Raw genomic sequence first — 22615 nt, 5'->3', positions numbered from 1 at the left:
CATCCCCCGTCGGCGTCCGGGCCTCGTCCCCTTCTCTCTGTCTTCTTCTCCCCCATCACTTCCCCAGACACTGGCACCCCATTACTCCAGTTTCCCCGGTTTCAGCTTTGGTCTCCAGCCCCAGACACCCGAGGTAAGATGGGTAGAGGGGAGGCCCGCGGAGAAGGGGAGGGGCAAAGCATCCTGCATCCTGAGATAAACAAACCGGGGGAGGGGGCGGCCTAGACTGAGGGCCCTGACGCGGGAGGAGAAGAATGGGGGACTGGCCTGGGGGAAGTGGTAGGCGTTGGGCCCACAAACCAGCGTCCCCTGATGGGTGACTGGCGTCCCTATGATTGCCCAAAATCCAGAGCTGGGGGCGTGGGAGCCACCCGGAGCCCGGTGAGCGTCTGGGGGGCTCAGATTCCAGAGACTGGGGCACCCTCTTTAGCTGACCTCTGCCCCCAGGATTTGCCTGAAGGCCACCTCCAACTCTGCACCTGCCCACTGAGGGCCACCAAGGACCATGACTAAGACAGATCCCGCCCCGATGGCCCCGCCGCTCAGGGCGCAGGGAGAAGAGGAGGAGGAGGAGGATGAGCCTGTCCCAGAGCCCCCCAGCCCCACCCAGGAGCGCCGGCAGAAGCCTGTTGTGCACCCCTCGGCACCTGCCCCCCTCCCCAAGGACTACGGTAACCACCCTCCCCACTCAGCAATATGGCCTGGAGCCTTGGGTTGCCAGGGAGGTTTGGCTGAACTCTGCTGGTGGAGATGGTGGGAGGAATCTGGAGGATCTGAAGGTGTTCTGGAGGAGTCGTGGCCCTTGGATTCCCCCCCCCTCATTAATTCATTCACCCATTGGAGAATGGAATTGGGATAATCGTAATATTTGATTCATGACAAATCATTCAGTCATTTAGTCATTAAACAAGCATTTTTGGAAAGCCTGCTATGGACCTAGGAACTGGGGGCACAGCATGGAGCAAGACAGATCTAGTCTTTGCCTAAGAGAACTCACAGGCCTCAATGACAACCACACAAATAAGTATAAAAATATAAGTACATAATTACAAGCCTTGATGAGAATTGTGTTTGCTAAGAACCGAATTCTGCAAGAGCTTTTTAAGATACGCTTTCCCTGAGGAAGGAACATTTGAGGGAGACTGAAGGATGAATTGAGGGTTAACAAGGGAAAAGATTAGGGGAAGGGGGTCCCAGGCAAGGTAACCACAGGAGTAAAGGCTCTGAGGTAGGAAGATGTGGAGCTGAGAGGGTGGCCTCTTGGAGAAAAGGAAAGTGTCTGCTCATTCACCAAGCACTGTTTATCCATCACTACTACTCTGTGACAAGCCTTGTGCTAGGAGATGAAGATTTAATGGTGAGCAATCCAGGCATGATCCCTGCTCTCAGGAGAGAAGGCAAAACTAAGCAAGTAACAGGTATATAAATTGGATAAGTTCAGATTGGAGTGGATGCTATGAAAGAAATAAAAGATGGAGATATAATAGAGAATGGCTAGGGGGCAGCACCTTGAGACAGAGTGGTCAGGGTGGGTCTTTGACGAGGTGGCATTTAGGCTGAGACGCAGAGCTTGAGGAGGAATCAGCCATAGGAGAGCTGGAGAAAGAGTGTTACAGGCTGTAAGCAGCAAGTACAAAAACCCTGAGGCAGGACTGAGCTTGGAGCAGAAGGAAAATCTTGATGTTGCTGTTAGGGAGTGATTGGAGCTGAGATGAGAGGTTGGCAATGGCTAGATCTGGAAGGGCCTTAAAGGCTACTGTGAGAACTTTGGATATATTCTAAGTGTGATGGCGGGGGAGAGCAGTTTGTGGGGGGGCAGGTCTGATTTATATTTTTAAAAGCTCCCTCTGGCTACTGGGTAGAGAGGGTGGAGCTCAGCCAGAATTAGATATAGGAGGAGGCTTTTAAAAGATGTTGGCTGGGAATCCCCGGCAGCTGTAAGTTCGGAAATGAGGTTCCAAGTTCAGAGAGTAGGTGTCATCAGGATAGGGCAGGAGGGGTGGCATCTGTGGACATGTCACCCACTAGAGGTGGGTCAGAGAGGCCATAAGTTGCCCTCAGTCTGATAGAAAAATAAGAAAGTTATCTGGGTGTCTAGGGCCGGGTATCCACCCTGGGAAACTGGAAAATCTCCACTGGAAATGTGGCTGGATGTGGCTGGGACCTGTGGCCTGCTGGGAAGTCAGAGAGTCTAGGGTATCTGCCTCCCGTCCCCAGGAATCCTGCCTGTAGAACGAGGAGGGTTTGGTCACAGAATGTGAAGGAATCTGAAAATGCAGTCTAGGACAGAGAGAGGGCTAAGGTGGACTCCAAGAGAAACTCGTGTATTTATTAAATTTGTACATTAATTCAGCGAGACTGACAGAGCGCCTCCTGCATGGATAGGGGAGTGAACAAGGCAGCCTGGAAACGTCCTAGTGAGGGGGACAAGCAAGAAAGGAAGAGAATGAGGAAGAAGAGAAAGAGAGGAAAAGAGGGAGGGAGGAAGGAGTAAACAAGTAATGTTAAGTAGTGATTTTTTTCTTCTTTTTTTTCTTTTGGCCATGCCGCGTGGCATATGGGGATCTTAGTTCCTTGACCAGGGATCGAACCCAGGCCCCCTGCATAGGAAGCACAGTGTCTTAACCGCTGGACCACCAGGGAAGTCCCTAAGTAGTGATATTTTTAAAGAAATGAAAAAGGGCAAGAGATAAAGAAGGGCAGAGGTGCTGATTTAGCCAGGGTGGTCTGGGGAGGCCTCTCTGAAGCCTTAGGAAGATCTCAGGGAAGACGGGCCCAGGCAAGAAGAACAGCAAGCACAAAGCCCTGAGAGAGGAATTTGCCTGGCGAGTTGGAAGGACAGAAGGAGGTCAGTGTGGCTGGAGGGGAGCGAGTGAGGGGGAGAGGGCAGAGAACAGATGAGGCCAGTTTGTTTAGGGCCTGTGGGCCAGGCTGAGGATTTGGGTCTGTACTCTGAGTGTGATGGAAGCCAGGGCAGGCTTAGCCAGGGAGAGCTGTGCTGTGACTGGGGTTTTAAAAAGAGCACACAGGCTGCTTCCGGGAGACACCTTCTATGCGGTACGTCCCTGGGCTCTGTGTCATCTGGTCATTCGTTTGCTCATCCATTCAACACGCACTGGGCTCCTGCCTTGTGCCAGCCCTGTGCTGCGTGCTGACGTTACTACAGGGCAACACTCTAAAGGGGGGAGATGGAAGTTCCTCTGGGCACCCCCTGGCTGGCCACAGGTTGGGTCCTGCCCATGGATCCATTTTATGTGGACTGCACAGTAATTGAAATTCGGGGAGATTTTTCTTAAAAACCGTGACTTCTGCCTTTTTAATTTTCTTTACCCTGGAGATTTGGCTAAAGCATGCCCCGACAGGGCGACATGCGCTAGAGCAGTAGCAGCCCCCTTGGGCATGCAGACTCCTTACCACTCTTGTTTCATGGGGTGGAGTTTGCTGCTATATGATCTTCCAGTTTTTCAAGACACACCAGGCATCCACATTTTTATGTGAGACCTGATTTTGAAACCTCACGCTGGCCACACAGAAAATGCCTGTGGCCCATGTGCCACCAGTTTGAGACTCTGTATTAGAAGGTTTTAAAGGTCTAGAGCTCCTCTGCCTTAGGATGGAAGGAGGGGGGGGTCAGTCCACAGTTTGCCTGGGGTGATCTTGGACCTCTCACCACCCCAGCCTTCACCTTCTTCGACCCCAACGACCCTGCCTGCCAGGAGATTCTGTTTGACCCGCAGACCACCATCCCTGAGCTGTTCGCCATTGTGCGCCAGTGGGTGCCCCAAGTCCAGCACAAGATTGATGTCATTGGCAATGAGGTGAGAGCGCTGGGGAAGCGAGGGAGGAGAGGAAGGGCTTCCTCACGTGTTTGGGTAACCCTCCCTGGTCCCCTGGTACTCCCAGATTCTGCGTCGAGGCTGCCACGTGAATGATCGTGATGGGCTGACCGACATGACACTGCTCCATTATGCGTGCAAGGCGGGGGCCCACGGAGTCGGTGAGGGTCCAAACCCCCAAACCTAACTGCCACGCCCAACACTCTCAGAACCCCGGCCCTCAGACCTCCATCCTGGACCCCACAGCCTAAGATCCCAAAGTGCAGTCCCTAAAGCCCTGGGCCTTCCCCATGCTCTGGGCCCACACTCTGGAGGAGGGAACCCAAGCTGACCTGGGCTGTCGCGCAGGGGACCCCGCGGCGGCTGTACGCCTCTCGCAGCAGCTGCTGGCACTGGGCGCAGACGTGACCCTGCGCAGCCGCTGGACCAACATGAACGCGCTTCACTACGCGGCATATTTTGACGTGCCGGATCTCGTGCGCGTGCTACTGAAGGGTGCACGGCCCAGAGGTAAGGAGGAAGGGCCGGGCTGGGAGGGGCAGGACCTAGGCGAGGAAGGAGGGCTGGAAGCAGAAGGAGGGTACCCAGGTGTGGGGGGAGGAGACGAGTGAGAAGGCAGGGAAGGCGACTGATGGGGCCTGGCGTGGGAGGCCAGGGTGGGAGGCCAGGGTGGGAGGCGGGAGGCGGGAGGTGCGGGAGAAGGAGTTCAGGGGTCCAAAATGTCAGGGCCTGGCGGGAGCTGGTTGGGAGGGGGGTGGCCGAGGAGGGGCGGGGCTCTGTGTCAGAGGCTGCCGTGGGGTGGTGGGGCCTGGGGCCTGCGGGTTAAGAGATGGATGAAGAGGTGGACTTCGGAGGCTGGAAGGCAGCGGGAGGGCTGGGGTGCTGAGGGCGCTCACCCGGAACCCTCCTCTCACCCACTTCCCAGTGGTGAATTCCACGTGCAGTGACTTCAACCATGGCTCAGCCCTGCACATCGCTGCCTCCAACCTGTGCCTGGGTGCGGCCAAATGTTTGCTGGAACACGGTGCCAACCCGGCGCTTCGGGTACTGCCACCCTGGCCCAGTCCTGTTACCTTCCTTCTCCTTCCTCCCCAACCGCTTTCTGGCCAGCAGGCCTCTGCAGAGGATGGGAGCGGGGGAGGGGACGGGGCAGGACCACTTGAGTTTCTTGAAACTCTCATTCCCCATTGGCCCAGTTGGATCCTTAACCCGGTACCACAGGAGCCCATTTTCAGTGTTTGTCCTTCACATGGCCCCATTCCGGGCTTGGGGTCTTGGCCCTGAGGGCATGACCTACAGCACTGAAGTGGGACCTTCATTCCCTATTGGCTCCATACTTGACATCTCCAGCCTGAGGTCTCAGAGGTGGACTTCCCTGGGGATCGTGGGCTGTACCTTAATGCCCCACCCCTTCCTCTTTCCAAGTTGGCCCAGGGTATGACCTACTCCCACCTCTGCCTCACCTCGACCCGGGGTCTCTGGGGGCATGGGCTCAGTGGGGGTGCAGCCTATGCCGCTGAGTCTTTGCTCCCTCTCTTCCTGTTGGCCCCCAGAACCGAAAGGGACAGGTGCCAGCGGAGGTGGTCCCAGACCCCATGGACATGTCCCTGGACAAGGCAGAGGCGGCGCTGGTGGCCAAGGAGCTGCGGACGCTACTGGAGGAGGCTGTGCCGCTCTCCTGCGCCCTCCCCAAGGTTACGCTACCCAACTATGACAACGTCCCAGGCAATCTCATGCTCAGTGCACTGGGCCTGCGCCTGGGAGACCGCGTGCTACTGGATGGCCAGAAGGTCAGGGACTGGAGCAGGGAAGGGTGGGCAGGACTCAGCCCTCATCCCTCAGAGCTGGGTCTTTGGGCAGAGTGCAGACTCTCCCCTTTGCCTGCCCACCCTCCCAGTCATGCACACAGTATTCATTTTGTCTAACAGTTGTTCTGTGAGTGCCTCCTTTGTGCCCCACCCAAGCTGAACTCTCAGTCCAAGGGGGAAGACAGATCCATCTCCTGACAGTGACAGCCCAGAGCTGTCATGGCTCACGAGGAAGCACATGCAGAGTGATCAGTGCAACTCTGCCCCATTTGGGTCCCCCTGGGCCTTGTGGTTCCCATCCAGGGGCCACTTGTGTTCCCAGAGTGGTCAATACTTTGCTCACTTGAAGATGCTGAGGAATGAGCCAGGAGAAGAAAGGGAGAAGGGGGCCCTAGGGAGGGGGAGCAGGTATAAAGTCCCAGAGGACAGAGAGATCTTTATTCATTCAATCATTCCAAGTTTGATTCATTTACCTGGTGTCCCTCAGGCTCCATGCTGGACCCAGCCTGTCCTTGGGGATGAAGGCCTGTGTTAGCCCCAGACCTGCTCTCATAGAACTCCATTTCTATTGAGGAAGAGACAGTCAATAAAGTATACCCATAGTTAAGATAATTTCCAGTAGCAACAAAGGCTTTGAAAACCATTAAATGCTTGCATTTAATAAATTGGCCCTAGCTGAGGGCCGAGGTGGTTTTAGCTAAGGTCTTCTGAGAAGGCTTCTCTGAGGAGGTGATATCTGAGCTGAGAGGGGAAGGAGCTCACCTTGCAAAAATATGGAGACAGAGGAGATCGCAGGTACAAAATCCCAGAGGAGGGGAGGGGTAGTGTGACTGGAGGGGAGTTATCTAGGGAGGGTGAAGTGGCGACGTTAGCAGGGGCTGGATCTCACCAGACCTGCAGGCCACTGGAGTGAATTTGAATTTTGTTTCTTTGTACAGTGAGAAGCCATAAAAGTCACATTTTGTTTCGTAATCAAGAGTTTTGCATGCATCAGCCCCACCTGGAAAGTTTCTGTACATGATTTAATCAAATCAGTGTGACAATTTTGAAAGCAGGATGGGTTGATTCTCTCCATTTTACAATATAGAAGACTGTAAGAAGCCCAAGAGGTGAAACTCTTTGTCTGAAGACATGTAATAACAATCTCTGCCTGTAGAGAAGCAGCATAGCACAGTGGTTATGAACTCAGGCTCAGGGATTTGCTCAGGCAAATCTCAGCTTTGCCACTTACCAGCTGTGGGGCCAGTGATTTCACCTCTCTGGGCATCAGCTTCTTCATCTGTAAAATGGAGCTGATAGTACCCACTTGAGGGGGGTTGTTTGAGGTTTATTTTATTTTATTTTATTTTTTTAAATGAATTTGTATTGGCATATAGTTGATTTACAATGTTGTGTTAGTTTCTGCTGAACAGCAAAGTGAATCAGTTATGTATATATCCACTCTCTTTTAAGATTATTTTCGAGGTTTAAACTAGTTAAAATGTGTAAAGCCCTTAGAATAGGGTTTGGCTCTGTGTGCCAGGCACTGTTCTGATCCCCACACCAGCTCTCCAAAGTAGGCGCTATTATTTAGCCCATTTTATAGATGAGGAACTGAGGCTTAGAGCAGTGAAGAAGCCTCACACAAATGATAATAACCACACTCACTGCAGCTAAGCAACTTCACATATGTTAAAAATGTTTCCACCGGATAACCAGCCTCTGAGGTGGACTGTGATCCCCATTTTCCAAATGAAACTGAGGCCCCGTGAGGTCCCTTTACCAAAGTTACAGGATAATAATAGGCAACACTTACTGATCCCTTACTCAGCACGAGGCCCTGTTCTGAGGGCTTTTATGTCTCTATAGCATTCATGTCCAGTAGACCTTTTTGTGAGATTGGAAATGTTCTATGTCTGTGTAGTCCAGTGAACTAGCCATGAGCCACATGTGGATATTAAGCACTTGAAGTGTGGCTAGTGTGATTGGAGAAATGATATTTTAATTTAATTTTAGTTAATTTAAATTGTCATATGTGGCTAGTGGCCGTGTACTGCGTCGGACAGCGCAGCTCTGTAACAATCCTGTAAGGTGGGTGAGATTTCTGTTCCCATTTCGCAGATGAGGACATCGAGGCACAGTTAAGTTATACAACCAGTGAATGGTGATGTCCAAGCTGAGATTTAAGCCTGGGGCTCCCTCGTCCATCCCACCATGCTACCTGTGTGCCGGTGATCTTATCGGCCTCTCAAGGTGCACCCAAGCCATTTCCTCCCTTGTTTCCTCAGACGGGCACACTGCGGTTCTGCGGGACCACGGAGTTCGCCAGCGGCCAGTGGGTGGGCGTGGAACTGGATGAACCTGAGGGCAAGAATGATGGCAGTGTTGGGGGTGTCCGGTACTTCATCTGCCCTCCCAAGCAGGGTCAGTCCCACTGGGGCCCAGAAGGTGATGGTGGGGTCCACTCAGTAGTTCTGCTGCTGAGTGCTGGGGTTGGGAGGTGATGAGGGGGGTCAGAGGGCAGAGGCTTGGACAACTCCCAGCCCAGGCTCTGTCCCCCCAGGTCTCTTTGCCTCTGTGTCCAAGATCTCCAAGGCAGTGGATGCACCTCCCTCATCTGTCACCTCCACACCGCGGACTCCCCGGATGGACTTCTCCCGTGTCACAGGCAAAGGCCGCAGGGAACACAAAGGTCAGAGGGGGAGCCCTAGGGGTGACGAGAGCCATTCTTGAGGATATTCTGTGGATAGCCCAGCTTCTGTGACTCAGTTTCTCCTCAGGCTCAAACTCCCATTTTAGAGGATGACCTCTGAGTTCCTGACTTTTGTGCCTCAGTTTCTCCTTTGACTCAGTACTGGTCCCACCCAGTTCTTGCAAGGACCTGTGTGTTCCCTGCCCCCCATGACTTAGTTTCCCCTTAGAGCCAAAGGTTTTCTCCCAGTTTTAGGGAAGAATCTATGGGGTTCCTGGCTTTAGTGACTTGATTTATTCTCAGACCTAACTCCCCCCTTCATTTTAAAAGGACAGTTTCTGGGTTTCTGACTTCTGAGACTCAGTTTTCCCCTTGGCCCAAATATCTTCAACTTTGAGAAAGAGTTTTGAGGTTCTGTAGGTTCTTGACTTAGTTGTCCCTCAGGCCCAAAGCCCCCACCCCCATTCTCTGGCAGCTGGGATTGTTTCCTTTCAAGCCCACCCCGCCAACCCCATTTCAGGGGAAGGCTCGTCTCATTTGAACCAGGATAGTTTCTACCTTGTGGCTTTCTGGGTGACACGGGGCCCCCAGGGCTGGCATCTGGAGGCCTCACCCTCACCCCTTGTCCCCTTCCCGCCAGGTAAGAAGAAGCCCTCATCATCCCCATCTCTGGGCAGCCTGCAGCAGCGTGAAGGAGCTAAGGCTGAGGTTGGAGACCAAGTGCTCGTCGCAGGCCAGAAGCAAGGGATCGTGCGTTTCTATGGGAAGACAGACTTTGCCCCAGGTGAGGATAGCTATCTGGGCTGGGGGCAGGCAGGGCCTTGAGGCATCCTGACACTCTCCTGTTGCAGGTTACTGGTACGGCATAGAGCTAGACCAGCCCACCGGCAAACATGATGGCTCTGTCTTTGGTGTCCGGTACTTCACCTGCCCCCCACGGCATGGAGTCTTTGCACCAGCATCTCGAATTCAGAGGTGAGCCCAAACTCTGGTCACAACTCAGGGCACCACCCAGAATCCTGATCCCCTGCTTGGATGTCTCCTTCTCTTGGACCAGGAGGACAGTGTGGATATCCACCCCCACACCCTAGCTCTTTCGTTGTAGGCCCCCCGGGGCTCCGCTCCTGGTCAGACCCTGGCCTCTTGTGGCTCTGACTCCTCCCACTCCTCGTGTCTCCCCAGGATTGGTGGATCCACTGACCCCCCTGGGGATAATGTTGGAGCCAAAAAAGTACATCAAGTGACAAGTGAGTTGGGGGCTGGCTGTGGGAGGAGTGTGGATTTGGGGATAGGAAGAAAGGTCTTGGGTCCTCAGGTGTATGCTGGTGACAGAATCTCCAGTATTTAATTGGGGACACAGGGTCCAGGAAAATGATGAGACAGGATCCCCAAAAGGATGGGCGCTATAGGGATGGGGATGTTAACGACAAGGCTCTGAGCAGGCACCGGGGACATGGGTAGGTCTTGGAGGACACAGGGAATATTATTGACAAGAGGTCTAGATGGCTATTGGGAATGTAGGATATTGGGGACGTGGATAAATATTAATGAAAAAGAGTCTGGGTAGATATTGAGGACAGAGGTGGGTCTATCATCCCCTCACCTGAGACCTTGCCCTTCCCTTCAGTGACGCAGCCCAAACGCACCTTCACAACAGTCCGGACCCCAAAGGACATCGCATCAGAGAACTCCATCTCCAGGTACGTAGCAACCCTTGGTCCCCCTCTCCTGTGGGATATTCAGGGAGAGGCATCCACCAGGCCATTGGACACAGGGAGTCTGGAGTTCTGGGTTGGGGCTGGAAATAGAAGTTAGGAAAACATACGACTAGTTAGCTTACCCAGAAGCAGTCTTTAGGGAGTGAGGCCCCATAGTGAATTCTGGTGACTTCAACTTTTATATATATATATATTTGGCTGCGCCGGGCCTGGGCCCCCTGTGTTGTGAGCACAGAGGCTTAACCACTGGACCACCAGGGAAATCCCTGGTGACTTCAACTTTCAAGGGGCAGGTAAAAGAGACAGAACACCTTCGGCTCCACGGGAGCCTGAGAGGGCACAGCTGGAATCCAGAAAGGCCAAATCCCAGACACTCGGGGAAGAGCTGGGTGGTGATGGATCCAGATGCTTCCGCATCCTGCACCAGCGTGTGACACAGTTCTCTTCCCCAGGTTGCTCTTCTGTTGCTGGTTTCCCTGGATGCTGAGGGCGGAGATGCAGTCTTAGAGGCTCTGGACATCTGAGAGAGACACAGAGCCTCCTCTAGCATCTCCTGATACAAGGAGCCCCCGAGTCACCCTGAGATAGAGATTCCTAGTAACACGTCCAGAATAGAGACCCCCATTAGCCAGCCCTCGATCACTGAGGCCCCATTATTAACAGATTCCCTCATGATAACCCCCCAAATACAGACCCTATGTTACCCAGAAAGAGATTCCCTAAGTGTAGTACCTTCAGGCTAGTCCCAACCCCTCAGAGGAGACCCCCCAATAACAGATTTCCACATCACCCCAAATGACGGTGACTTTCTCTACATAATGCTCCACAGCAGAACATTCCTGAGTCACTAGTCACTGGATCAGAACCCTTCCCTGTTAACAAAGGCCCCCCTCCAACCACCATCAAGTCCCCTTGAAAGAAACACCTCCAAAGCAAGAGTAACAAACCCACATTTAATATCAGTCCCCTCAAGATGTTGTGACCCCCGTGGTCACCCCAAACCCCCTACACTGCAATCAGAGACTCCCTCCATTAACGAACGCCCCTGCTCTTACCCCTCAAGAAGAGACCCACATTAACCAGCCCACTGTCACCCCCAATTTACAGATACCAAAACAGTACTGGAAGTGCTAATTACAGGACCCCCAAGTCTTCCTATCCTCTGCACCCTCAAGAAACCCCCAGTGCCTTGTACGAAGCCCACCCCATGCGGCCCACAGCACCTGTGCTGGCCAGGCTCCCAGAAAATTCTCTATTTTTAAAGTAATTATTTCCCCCTTTGGGGGGACCCCAAAATTTGGAGGTCCCATTCTGGGACTCTGAGGATCCAAACCCCAGAGTACATGTCCTAAACTCCCCTGTGCCCGCAAGTCCTAGAGCCCCTAGGAGACCCCAAAGCCCTAACTCCCAGGATCCCCAAATCATGGAATCCCCAAATCCCCAGGGAATCCCAAATTTTAAAAATCCAATCCCAAGCCCTCAGGAAACCTCAGTCACGGAGGTTCCTGTGCCTGGGATGGAGGAGATATGTATCCTGGGCCCCCAGGGCACCTCAAGCTCTATTCATAGGCACCAGAAACCCCAAACAGGAATTCTCATCCCCGGAAACCAGAGGACTTGAATGCCCTGAGTCCATGGATCTCAAGACACCCAAATTCCAAGAGCCCCAGCCCCAAGGGAACCCCAAATCCTCAAGCCTCCATCTCATACATGAGGGGCATCAAGGCCTTGAGGGGATCCCAAATCCTGGAGTCCCCATTTCAATCTACATTCTGGTCACAGGTCCAAAACACCAAATCTAAGTTACTGGCCCTGAAGGACCTCAGAGCACCCTGGCCAGACTAACAGCCCGACCGAGACCCCGAAGGCCCAGGGGTCCAGGGCAGACCTGGGGCCCTGAAAACCAAGGACAGCTCACGACTGCCCCTTCACTGCATGTCCCCAAACTCAGCATGACCCCTACCCCCTTCAATAAAGACGTTTCTACGGCTCTCTGTGTCGGGTCGGTGTTTAGGGAGTTACGGCCCTGCCTCCGTACCCTTGCTGGGTACAGCAGTCGCGCATCCCTGCGGCTTTATATAGGATGGCCTAACCTGCGGGGAGTCCTTCCAACCATCGCGTTTTTCCTGTGCCGCCACGGCTGCCCCTCCTTTCTGGGCTCTCCGCAGCGTGGACAGGTTCGATTCTGGAGCTCTGATTGGTCGATGCCAGACGAAGACCCGTCTCTGAAGGGGCCCCAGTGGCTCAGAGGCCGGGAGGCACAGCCTGTCACCGAAGGAGGGCGAGGGGGCGGAACAACAGTGTGTGAGAGCGCCGATTGGGTGGAAGGAGGAGCCTTAGAGCCTTTGAGAATTCCCATTGGTCTGAGAATTCCTGCGTCGGCCATGTGGGTAGGAAGTGGCTGGGAAGGGAATGGGGGTGTTGAATTTGGATTTTGGAGGGGTCACTGGTGGACGGTCAGTTTGGGGCGCCGAGGGCGGAGATGGGGGTCCAAGAGGGCTGAGAGTGGGGATCCGGGGAAGCTAAAAGTGTGGGGTTCTAGAAGACAGAGTCGGGGGAACCAAGGGGTTCAGGGAGGGAAGGTGTGAGAGGGGTCAGGCTCAGGGTCAAAGGTCCAAGGGGGCTGCAGGGAAGGGGCGCTCGGGAAGAGAAGTCTTGAGGGGAGTCTAGAGTGGGGAGGATACAAGGAGACTGAAAATGGATGTGTCTGAGGAAGCTTAGATTGGGGGCACAAGCGTGCTCAGAATGGGGCGTCTGAAAAGGCTTGAGGCGGGAGGAGGGTCTATGAGGACCTCGAATATTGTTAGAGAGCCGGGCTCGGGATTGCAGGTCTGAAGTTTTTAGGATGAGGTCTCAAATGAAGGTGTTTAAAGGGGGTCTGGGGTGCAGCCCTGGGGGATATGCGTGGAGCTCTTAAGAAAGGCTCCCAGTGGAGTCTGAGGCTGTTCTCTGTAGAGGCTTGAGACGGCAGACGTGTAGTTTGATGGGTATTTGGTGGACGGAGTCTGGGGGGAGTACTGTGGGTGCTCATTGTGTCTGGGCAGGGAGCCTACGGGTGCACTGTGTGGCTTTTGAGATGCTGAGGACATCTAGGTTTTCGAAACCAAGTGAGTTTCACTAGAGGGCTGAGGTGAGGCCCTGGCCCATGATGAGACCAGAAAGCTGGATCACAGTCTGCGGGTGGGAGGCTTGGTGATTTCAGCATGTTCTCCCCTCCCCACAGGAATGACCGGGTACACGGACTTGATGTCAATGGAGGATCAGGACGCCAGGGTTCCAGCTCTGGAACCATTCAGGGTGGAGCAGGTTGTCAGGACCGGGGGTGCAGAGGGTGAAGGTGGGAACTAGAGGGCGGGAGATAGAGTGGGGATAGGCAGGCTGACTCCTGGGTTTGTGGGCTGGGACTGCCCCCTCCCTCTCAATTCATCCTTACCCTCAGGGTCTAGCCCTACCCTCACCCCACCTCCCCATCCCCCAAATAGCCATTGGTCCCTCGACTTAAGGCCCTGGCCTGTCTGGGGACATCCTGAGCTACGCTCCAGAGGAGGGGCTGCTCATGGATGGCAGCATTCCTGTGTGGGTCCAAAGGTCACACCTTCAGGGGGGATCTCTCTATCCTAGGCACCACCTGTAATCTACTATGTCCCTGACTTCATCTCCAAGGAAGAGGAGGAGTATTTGCTTCGACAGGTGACCTGTTTATCCCCTCTTCCCAGAACCTCTTCAACCCCCAGTTCTCGTAGGAGAGCCCGAAAGGTCACAGTGAGGATTCTTGCAGGAGGGAGAGTGCCACCTGGCACCCATCCCTCACCACCTTCCCTGTTCCTTTCTCAGCACCTGCTGGGGCCTGTCAGAAAGGGCTTTTCCCAGGAAGCTTAGGGGAAACCAAACTGATTCTTTTTTTTTTTTTGGCCACGCCACGTGGCTTGTGGGATCTCATTCCCCTAGGGATTGAACCTGGGCCATGGCAATGAAAGTACCGAATCACTAGACCACCAGGGAACCCCCCAAACTGATTCTTAGAAAGGTGGTGGTTATTATGGAGCTAAGACTCCCTGTGCTAAGACAGCCCTATCCGGCTACCTTAGAGAGAAGGAGGTTATAACATAGGCTGAGGTAGCCCAGTTCACTCCCTTGAGATTTGGGGAATGAAGAATTTACAGTGTTCAGATTTCTGTGCTGAGATAACCCAGGCCTCAGAATGTTAGATAGCCCAGTCTGTACTCTATTCTTAAGGTCTGGGGAAAGGAGAATTTTACAAAGCTCAGAGTCTGTGCACTGGGATAGCCCTTTGCAGCCCCAGAGCCTTGGTTATAGAGCACAGATCTTCCCTGTGCTATCCCAACTAGTCCTGTCTAGTTTGAGTCCCAGGAATGAGTTAGCTCCAAAACTCAGACTCTCATACTGAGACAGCCGCTTCCAGCCCCATAACAATGAAGGAAATAAGGAGATTTCTTAGACTTTTTGAGATAACCCTTTTTAGACCCTTGGGGTCTTGGCAGTGGAGAATTTTCAACGTACTCTCTTGGTTATACTGAATAGCCCAGTTGAGCACGTTTTCTCCCCCAGGCAAGAGGAACAAGGAGGTTCCAGGACTCAGACTGTGCTGAGATAGCCCAGGAATCACGAAATTACAGAGTGCAGACTGTTTGCTGGGCTGAAAGAGCCCAACCCAGCCCAGAGCTCTGAGTAGACTCAGACCCTGATTGGGTAGCTCTGGTTCCCTCCCTCAATCCCTAGACACAGAGGGGCTTTGAGGCCAGCGGCCTCCACAGGGGAAAGGGCAAGAACAAAATCCTGGGAACACTGTCTCGGAGAATGATCCCACAGACACTGAGATGACCCATTTCCACCCTAGGTGAAAACCCCTATGTTGGCCTGGGTGGGAGAATCAGAGAGGGTGGTCCTGGAAAAGGACTGACCCCCTTCCCACCTCCCAGGTCTTCAATGCCCCAAAACCAAAGTGGACCCAGCTCTCCGGGAGGAAGTTACAGAACTGGGGTAAGTGTCTCCGGCTGTGGGCATGGGTGATTTAGGGCTGGGGACTGGGGTAGGCAGCTCAGGTTGGATAGTCTCAGGACATTGAGGCGTCAGGGTGCCGGGGGGAGGTCCTTGAGGGTTCAAGGGGTCCCAAGGGCCAGGAGGATTCTCAGGGGTCACTGGAGGTCCTGAGGGCTTAGGGATTTCCTGATGAGTTGGAGGGTATCTCTAGGGGTTTGGAGAAGTCAGGAAACCTTTGAAGGGTGGAGTGGTGATCTCCAAAGATTTAGGGGTCCCCGAGGAGGTCAGAGTGCTACCAACCACTGGGATATCCCTAATGGGGGCTCCACATGCCAGAGCTCCTTGTTGGGTGCCCTCAGCACCCCATTTCCCTCCCCCAGGTGGGCTCCCCCATCCCCGGGGGATGGTTCCTGAACGGCTGCCACCGTGGCTCCAGCGTTACGTGGACAAAGTGTCTGACCTCAGCCTTTTTGGGGGTCTCCCAGCCAACCACGTCCTTGTGAACCAGTATCTGCCTGGGGAGGGCATCATGGTAACCACACTCTCACCCCGACCCCCAGACCTCGGATCCATCATGGGGCAGGGCATCCTGTCGACCCACATCCACTCTCATTAAGCAGCCACATACCCCAAGCAAACACTCACCTCCCTGTCCCCAGCTGGGGAGCCCCGCTTTCACCTGAGGGTGGGGGTGTGTGGACTCCTGCCCTGTCCAGCCCTGGTACCCACTCCCCAGCCCCACGAGGATGGGCCACTGTACTACCCGACTGTCAGCACCATCAGCTTGGGCTCCCACACCATGCTGGACCTCTACGAGCCTCGGCAGCCAGAGGACGATGACCCTACAGAGCAGGTGGGCCCTGAGACATCGCCCCATATCCTCTAAGAGGCCCCATATCCTCTAAGAGGCCCCAATCCCACCTGCCTGCGGGGTACCCCTGATACCCTTCCAGACATCTTCCTCTGTCCCCTCATGGAGGGCACCCACATCCGCCCAGATGCCCAGCCCATCTGCCTGCAGGGTGCCCTAGAAATCATGATATCCACGGGTACCCCAATACCCCCATCTGCTGAATGAATACCCTGACAGCCTACAGATCCCCTGGCTCCATACATTCAGAGCGCTCCAGTACCGCATGCAGGGCTCCCCAGTTCTCCAACAGACACGGACATCCTCAGATACCCCAACACCAGCCACTCAGGGTTGTTGCTGACATCCTGCCAGACACCCTTTCAGTGGCCACTGCACAGGCACCCCAACACTGACTTCCTACCTCCCCCTCCAATAATGTGATCTGTCATGCAGGACACCCCCAGATTCTCCTTGGCACCGCAACACATGACTTGCTGCTCAAGGGCCCCCAGATATCCTGCCTCCCCTCTGTGTTGCTCATGACAGCAGCTTCCCTGACCTCTTTCTTTGCTGTATGTCTGACACCCCCTGGACACAGAAACTCCCTGGACACCCTGACACCAACTGCTCCTTACGGCTGCTCTTTTTAATCCTACACGCTCCTAGATGCACTGACACCCCCTCCCACTCTGCTGGTGTCCTCAAAACATCCTGATATCCGCACATCCTCCCAGACCACACCTGTTCATCTCTTCCTCCCTTCCTGGCTTCAGCCAAGTCCTCAGCCCAGTTCCACTCAGTTTCCTGGGACCACTGATCCCTCGGTCCCAGCCCCAGCTCCTTGCAGAGCCCAGCTGCAGTTCCCTTAGGCCCTTAGACACCCCCATCTGCAGCCTAGTCCCTGCCGAGGGGCTGCTGACACCCCACCACCACCCCGTCTCCACTTCCCTGGAAGCCCGGCCCTGGCCCTGGCCCTGGCCCCCGCGGGATTTTCACTCCAAAGCCTCGATCCCTAGGAGCACACTTGCCCCTCAGCCTTTGCCCCTGGGACTCGCTGACCCTCGCCCCCTGAACCCCCAAACCCGCTGACCTCTCGCCTACCCCACTCCTAACTTCTGGGGACCCGCTAACCTTCAACCCCCCCCGCAGCCCCGGCCCCCGCCCCGGCCGGCCACCTCGCTGTTGCTTGAACCGCGCAGCCTGCTGGTGCTCCGTGGCACCGCCTACACGCGCCTCCTCCACGGCATCGCAGCCGCCAGCGTAGACGCGCTCGACGCCGCCTCCCTGCCGCGCAACGCAGCCGCTTGCCCCTCGGCGCAAGCTGGAGCCCGCTTGGTCCGCGGCACCCGCGTCTCGCTGACCATCCGCCGCGTACCCCGCGTGCTGCGCGCTGGCCTCCTGCTCAGCAAGTGACGCCAGGACCCAGGACCCGCTCGGATTCCCGAGCTCTCACCTGCTCTGGACTGCTGGCTCCCTGTGGGCAGAGGCGGTTCCCCCCGGGTTATTTTCCCAGTACCTGTGAGGGAACCACAGGAAAAGGCCCCATTCCAAATAAACCACCAACAAAACAATCTTACTCTGGTTTTGGACATTTGGGGGTGGGGGGCCAGATGTTTGGGTTCCTGAGGGGCGCTGCGTCCGGGACCTTAGATGGATGGTGTGGGCTGCCGAGGTCAGATGTTCGGGTCACAGAGTGGAGAAGAACCCAGGGCTCTTGAGGAGCAGGGTTATATCTGGAAACCCCTTAGGTGGGTGGGGTGAGCTTGGGAGGTTCAGCTACTGGTCTGCTGGGGAGGAAGGAGTTAAGTGGTGCTACTATCACCTGAGCTGGGCATCAAATTACCTGGGTCCAGGTTCCTCCTAGAAAGAGGTGGAGCTGAGCCTGCCCCTGGGCTTCTGGCTGCCTCAGGCCTGGGTGAGTCCTACTGAGGAAGTCTGGGAGGATAGGAAAAGGGCTTCTACTCACTGACTCTCTGTCCTCAGGCTCCCCAATATGGCCCTGCCCCCACGCCTGGGCCCTACACCCCCCTCAGAGCCCTTCAGCCACCCGCCTGGAGCCCCTAGGGAACTGAACACATCTGGATGCACCATCTGCTCCGCCTCTGGAGAGGAGAGAATCAGGTACGAGCTGGGGCTTTTGAAACTGTGGTCCCCAAAGGGTGGAGGCAGTAGCAGGGGCCTTTTGAGGGTAGGAGGTATTGTAGCTAAGATCACCTGGGGACATGAGAGAGGTAACTGGGGACAGGGGTAGGGTAGGGTGGATAATGGGCACCTAGGCTCACCCAGGGGCCTGTCAATGCCCCCCCCCCCCACCATCCCAGGTCAGAACAGGCCCAGAAGCTGGGGCAGGACTCCTTGGACCCTCCTGAGCCCTTCCAGGGTGGGCCGAGGGGCACTGAACTTGCTGCTGGCCTCCCCAGATTGCCAACGCCCCCTTCTCATGAGGACTCGGCTGGGGCCAAACACCGTGAGGTGAGCTGAGGTGAACTAGGCCCCTGTGCCAGTCCCTACTTCCTGTCTGTCTCCCAGGATCTGGCTTCCACACCGGGGATGAGGTGATGATTCTGGAAAAATGTTGGGCATCTGTATGGGGAGGGATGCTCTAGACAATGATTCTTTAACTATCACTATTCAGTATTTTACCAACTGAGAGAGAATTCTTTCATCATTGGCCCTGGCGTAGCCCCATTCCTCGTGGGGCTATCCAGCTCCATCACCCTCTCCCTCTCCAGAGCCCCAGGCCCTATATGTACAAGTTTCTAGGAGCCTTGAAAACCTGGAGAATTTGAACTAGAGGTTCTCAGGCCTGGCTCCACTGGGAGGTTTCTCTAGGTGGGAGCAACCCTGGTGCAGACCCAGAGATGGACTCTGCTGCAGAGAAGCACCCAGAGGGCAGGAGCCTGGGTGCAATGGGTGCGGGCCAGGCCTTGGTTGGCTCACTGGCTCTGACTCAGCCCCCTGTGTTCCCCAGCGCCCCATCTCTGGCTGGGGATTAGAGGCTGAGCAGGACAGCCTGCATCTTTGCCTTTTGGGGCTGGGCCTCCGGCTGCAGGACCTGGAGCAAGGCCTGGGGCCCTGGGCATCAGCCCAGAGCAGGATGGTCCAGCTGCAGGTGAGCAGTGGGAAGCCAAAACGTGGGAGGGTGGGCAGGGCCTCAGGAGTGGGTGCCAGCTTCCCAGGGTGGGAAATGGGTTTATTCCATGTTCCAGGTGTCTGGATGGCAGAGGGGGTGGGGATAGTGACTCCAGGTCTCAGGTCTCTGGTGCCCCTGCTGTGTGTGTATGGAGGCGGGGGGTGGGGATGGGCTGGTGTGGTGTTGGTGATGTCCAACCATGTGTACCCAGGCCCTACAGGCAGACCTGCGTGGGGCAGCTGAGCGTTTAGATGCACTGCTGGTGTTCGGTGAGGGGCTGGCACAGCGGAGTGAGCCTCAGGCCCGGGCATCCCTGGAGCAGGTCCTAAGGGCCTTCAGAGCCCACCGAGACAGCATCCTCCGGCAGCTGTGGCGGCTGCAGGCCCAGCTGGTCAGCTACAGCCTGGTATGGCCCACCCTGGCGGTCCCTGGCGCAGGCGCCGATCCCAACCCTCATGACCTCTGTCCTCTGACCAGGTGTTTGAGGAGGCCAGCACACTGGAGCAGGACTTGGAGGTCGAGGGGGACTCAGACGGGCCAGGACCTGGTGGGGTCTGGGGGCCCTGGGCACCCAGTAGCCTCCCCACTCCCGCAGAGTTGGAGTGGGACCCGGCGGGGGACGTTGGGGGCCTCGGGCCTTTGGGGCAAAGGACAGCCTGGACACCAGGGACTCCCTGTGAGCTGTGTGGCCGCAGGGGGCCCCAGGGCAGGGGACAAAGCCTTGAGGTGAGAGCAGGTGGGGTCACCTCCCCCCAGGCACCCAAGGGACCCTCTGTGTGTCTCCTAGCAGAGCCTTTTTCCCTTTCGAGGAGGTCTTCATGGCTCTGTCTCTCCCGCTGTCTCTTTTGCTTTTGGTGTCTCAGTGGTCTCCTCCCTCATCCCTCTGCCTCTCTTGGCCTCCAGGTGTCTCTGTTGTACCTATATTTATTTCCTCATTTCCTCTCACTCTCCCCCTCATTTACCCCACCACAGCCACACTAGCCTCCTGGCTCTTCAAATATTCCAAATACACTCCCATCTCGAAGCCCCCAGAGGCACACCGAGCTCACCTCCTCACTTCATTCCATCCAGTCTCTCCTCAAATGTTACCTCTTCAGAGAGGCCTGCCCTGGCCTCCAAACATTATCACTCCTTATCCTCTTATTTTATTTCCTAACAGCACTTACCACATCTTGACATTATACATTTATTAACTTATGGTCTCTCTCTCTCCTACTAGAATATAAACTCAATGGACGCCAGGACTTTGCCTGTTTCCATGCTCACAGTGTCCCCAGCTCCTAGAATAGCACCTGGCATGTAACAGATGCTCATTAAATATTTGTTGAATGAATGAATAAATAATGTCTCTCTTCTCTTGGTTTCTTTGGCTCTGCCCCTCTCTTCATCTCTCCCTGAGATCTCTCTCTTCCCACAGAATCTAATCTCTGTGACACTTCCCCCCTCTTGGCCCTTCCCCAACTTTGTGTCTCTTTGTCACTGATTCTCCAAGGACCCCACTCCTCTCTCTCCCCACAGGACATGCTCATGTCAGGCCTCAGCCACCGGAAACACTTAACAGGTCACCGAAGACGGTCCCTGCTCCGGAAGTCTCAGGTGAGTTGGTCCTCGGCCAGGTGTATCACTCAGGAATGTTGACGGCAAGTGACAGCAACCCGACCCAAACTGAATTACACACAAAAAAGAGGATGCTGTTTTTTTCATGTAACTGAAAAGTCCAGGTGGTGTTGAATTCAAGACCTCAAATACTGTCAGGGCTCAGTCCCTCCCTGTCTTGGGCTCTACTTCTCCAAGGTGGATTCCTTCTAGCAAAATGGCTGCCCCAGCAGCTACACACTCACTTCCCACTGGCTTACCCACCCCAGGAGGAGAGAGTGCCACTGACCTACGGCAGCCAAGTCCTAGGGCTGACTTCTGCTTCCCCAGCTTGGGTCATGGCCTACACCCTGAACCAATCACAGTAGCCAAGCTGATGGAGGGCTCTGGTTGGCCAGATCTGGGTCACATGCCTAACCATGGAGGTGGAGTTTTGAGTTCAGGAAAGTAGGGAGGTATGATACCCTTCTCCCCAAATTGAACCACTGTTACCAGGAAAAGGGAGACTGTTTGGAGGGCAGGCACTGACAGACATCCACTATACCTGGAGATATTCCAAGTCCATGTGGGGTCTTGGGGATGGAGGGAGTGCTAGGAAAGGAGGAGAAATAAGCCCAGCTCTGTAGGTCTGTGGGTGTAAGGTAAAGACCACATTAAATATCACTTCCACCCATTCTACTGCTGGCTGCTCTCTACCTTTAGGACAAGATGAGGCAAGCATCTCCCAATGTCCAGGATGTGATGCTGGAGGTAGACCCTGGGTGAGATGCCTGGGAGATGGGTCTGGGGGTGTGGGGGTAGGGCTTATGGTGGCAGCCCACCCATACATTGAACACTGCATTTCCCTTTGCAGATCCCCCACTCCTGCATCCAGGCGGCCCCTGACCTTCCTCCTCCTCCTCCTTTTCCTTCTGCTGGTGGGTGCCACATTGCTCCTGCCCATGTCAGGGGACTCCTGCTGCTCTCCTGCCCGACTGGCCAGGACACCTTACCTGGTGCTCAGCTATGTCAATGGTCCTCCCCCAATCTGACTACACAGTCCAGACATATGTAATAAATGGTCACTGTCAAAGGATGTGTCTTAGTCTGTTCGGGCTGCTATAATAAAATAACATAGACTGGTGGCTTATAAACAATAGAAATTGATTTTTCACAGTTCTGGAGGTTGTAAAGTCCAAGATCAAGGTGCCTGTAGATTCAGTGTCTGATGAGGACCCACTTCCTGCTTCATAGACGGCTGTCTTTTCACTGTATCTGCACATAGAAGAAGGGGCAGAGAATCCTCTGGGGGTCTCTTTTATAAGGGCACTAATCCCTTTCATGAGGGCTCCATCCTCATGACCTAATCACCTCCCAAAGGCCTCACCTCCTAATACTATCACTTTGGGGGTTAGGATTTCAACATATGAATTTTGAGGGGACACAAACATTCAGTCTATAGCAGGATATGTGGGGATATTGGGTGCTTGAGTACTGAGAATCTTGGGTATGGCCCTGGTACATCTGGACAGCCCCCTCCACAGATCCCTTTGCCTTGAGCACAGAACATGGAACTGAATCAGCCCATCTTGGGTTGGGTTCCCCCAGACCCTGAGACAAAGATTCAAGCACAGGTAGTTTTTTAGGGAGTTGATCCTAGGCAAATGGATAGGGGAATGGGAAGTGAACCATGGAAAGGAGTTAATGAGCTGGTTGCTGCTCTGGGCACCTAGAGTGCCATCCCCCTAGGGACCTCTGGGAGACTGTGAGACACACTCAAAGTTGTCCCACCCAAGAGGTGAAGAAGTTGTGGCATATATGTACCAGCTCCCATCTTTCATTGGTTAAGGATTATTCCTAGAGATATTAACTCCCCAGCACTTCCAGCCTCTCCTGCCTGTAAACGACCCTCAGGCCAAGAGGCACAGGTGCTTGCTACAGGATGCTAGAGGGGTGCAGGTGTGCAGGAGGGGTGCAGGTGATGTTGGTGCTGGGTTGCCGACAGCACTTGCTATAGCCC

The 22615-nt window shown here is 54.9% G+C and overlaps 3 protein-coding genes and 1 long non-coding RNA gene across 18 annotated transcripts; 3 read left to right on the top strand and 1 right to left on the bottom strand.

Moving 5' to 3' along the window:
* Positions 1-505: 505 nt before the first annotated feature.
* Positions 506-12023, top strand: CLIP3 (CAP-Gly domain containing linker protein 3). 2 transcript variants are annotated; one of them, XM_033844931.2, is made up of 13 exons: positions 506-671; positions 3679-3818; positions 3904-3997; positions 4185-4346; positions 4762-4880; positions 5390-5626; positions 7912-8047; positions 8187-8315; positions 8956-9099; positions 9167-9290; positions 9498-9562; positions 9943-10015; positions 10486-12023. In XM_033844931.2, exons 1-13 carry the CDS (start codon positions 506-508, stop codon positions 10538-10540), a joined length of 1644 nt encoding a protein of 547 aa, XP_033700822.1. In that variant the 3' UTR covers positions 10541-12023. The 2 variants fall into 2 exon arrangements, with proteins under 2 accessions (XP_033700822.1, XP_073652633.1); XM_073796532.1 differs by having other exon boundaries at positions 7912-8071.
* Positions 6971-12243, bottom strand: LOC117309071 (uncharacterized). 3 transcript variants are annotated; one of them, XR_004523339.2, is made up of 3 exons: positions 12127-12243; positions 9962-10113; positions 6971-7984 (listed from the first exon to the last, which is right to left on the bottom strand). It is a non-coding gene; the product is annotated as an uncharacterized lncRNA (long non-coding RNA). The 3 variants fall into 3 exon arrangements; XR_004523337.2 differs by lacking the exon at positions 12127-12243 and adding an exon at positions 10345-10488; XR_012328177.1 differs by lacking the exon at positions 12127-12243 and having other exon boundaries at positions 9962-10488.
* A 171-nt stretch (positions 12244-12414) lies between these two features.
* Positions 12415-17605, top strand: ALKBH6 (alkB homolog 6). 8 transcript variants are annotated; one of them, XM_033844958.2, is made up of 7 exons: positions 12415-12489; positions 13257-13339; positions 13655-13723; positions 14974-15034; positions 15394-15566; positions 15771-15887; positions 17087-17605. In XM_033844958.2, exons 2-7 carry the CDS (start codon positions 13259-13261, stop codon positions 17603-17605), a joined length of 1020 nt encoding a protein of 339 aa, XP_033700849.1. In that variant the 5' UTR covers positions 12415-12489; positions 13257-13258. The 8 variants fall into 8 exon arrangements, with proteins under 8 accessions (XP_033700849.1, XP_033700846.1, XP_033700850.1 ...); XM_033844955.2 differs by lacking the exon at positions 12415-12489 and adding an exon at positions 12533-13140; XM_033844959.2 differs by lacking the exon at positions 12415-12489 and adding an exon at positions 12533-13163.
* Positions 17606-17874: 269 nt separating this feature from the next.
* On the top strand, positions 17875-21688 carry SYNE4 (spectrin repeat containing nuclear envelope family member 4). Of its 5 annotated transcripts, none has more exons than XM_033844952.2 (8): positions 17875-18008; positions 18308-18359; positions 18859-18999; positions 19232-19426; positions 19498-19746; positions 20539-20616; positions 21319-21377; positions 21470-21688. In XM_033844952.2, the coding sequence occupies exons 1-8, from the start codon at positions 17881-17883 to the stop codon at positions 21645-21647; spliced, it is 1080 nt and encodes a 359-aa protein (XP_033700843.1). In that variant the 5' UTR covers positions 17875-17880; the 3' UTR covers positions 21648-21688. The 5 variants fall into 5 exon arrangements, with proteins under 5 accessions (XP_033700843.1, XP_033700842.1, XP_033700841.1 ...); XM_033844951.2 differs by having other exon boundaries at positions 18209-18359; positions 19232-19411; XM_033844950.2 differs by having other exon boundaries at positions 18209-18359.
* The last annotated feature ends 927 nt before the right edge of the window (positions 21689-22615 follow it).

The sequence above is a fragment of the Tursiops truncatus genome, chromosome 19 (genome assembly GCF_011762595.2).
Source record: "Tursiops truncatus isolate mTurTru1 chromosome 19, mTurTru1.mat.Y, whole genome shotgun sequence".
Taxonomy (NCBI): Eukaryota; Metazoa; Chordata; class Mammalia; order Artiodactyla; family Delphinidae; genus Tursiops; species Tursiops truncatus.
The sequence above is the reverse complement of the archived record's forward strand: the minus strand, read 5'-3'. Positions and strand labels throughout refer to the sequence as shown.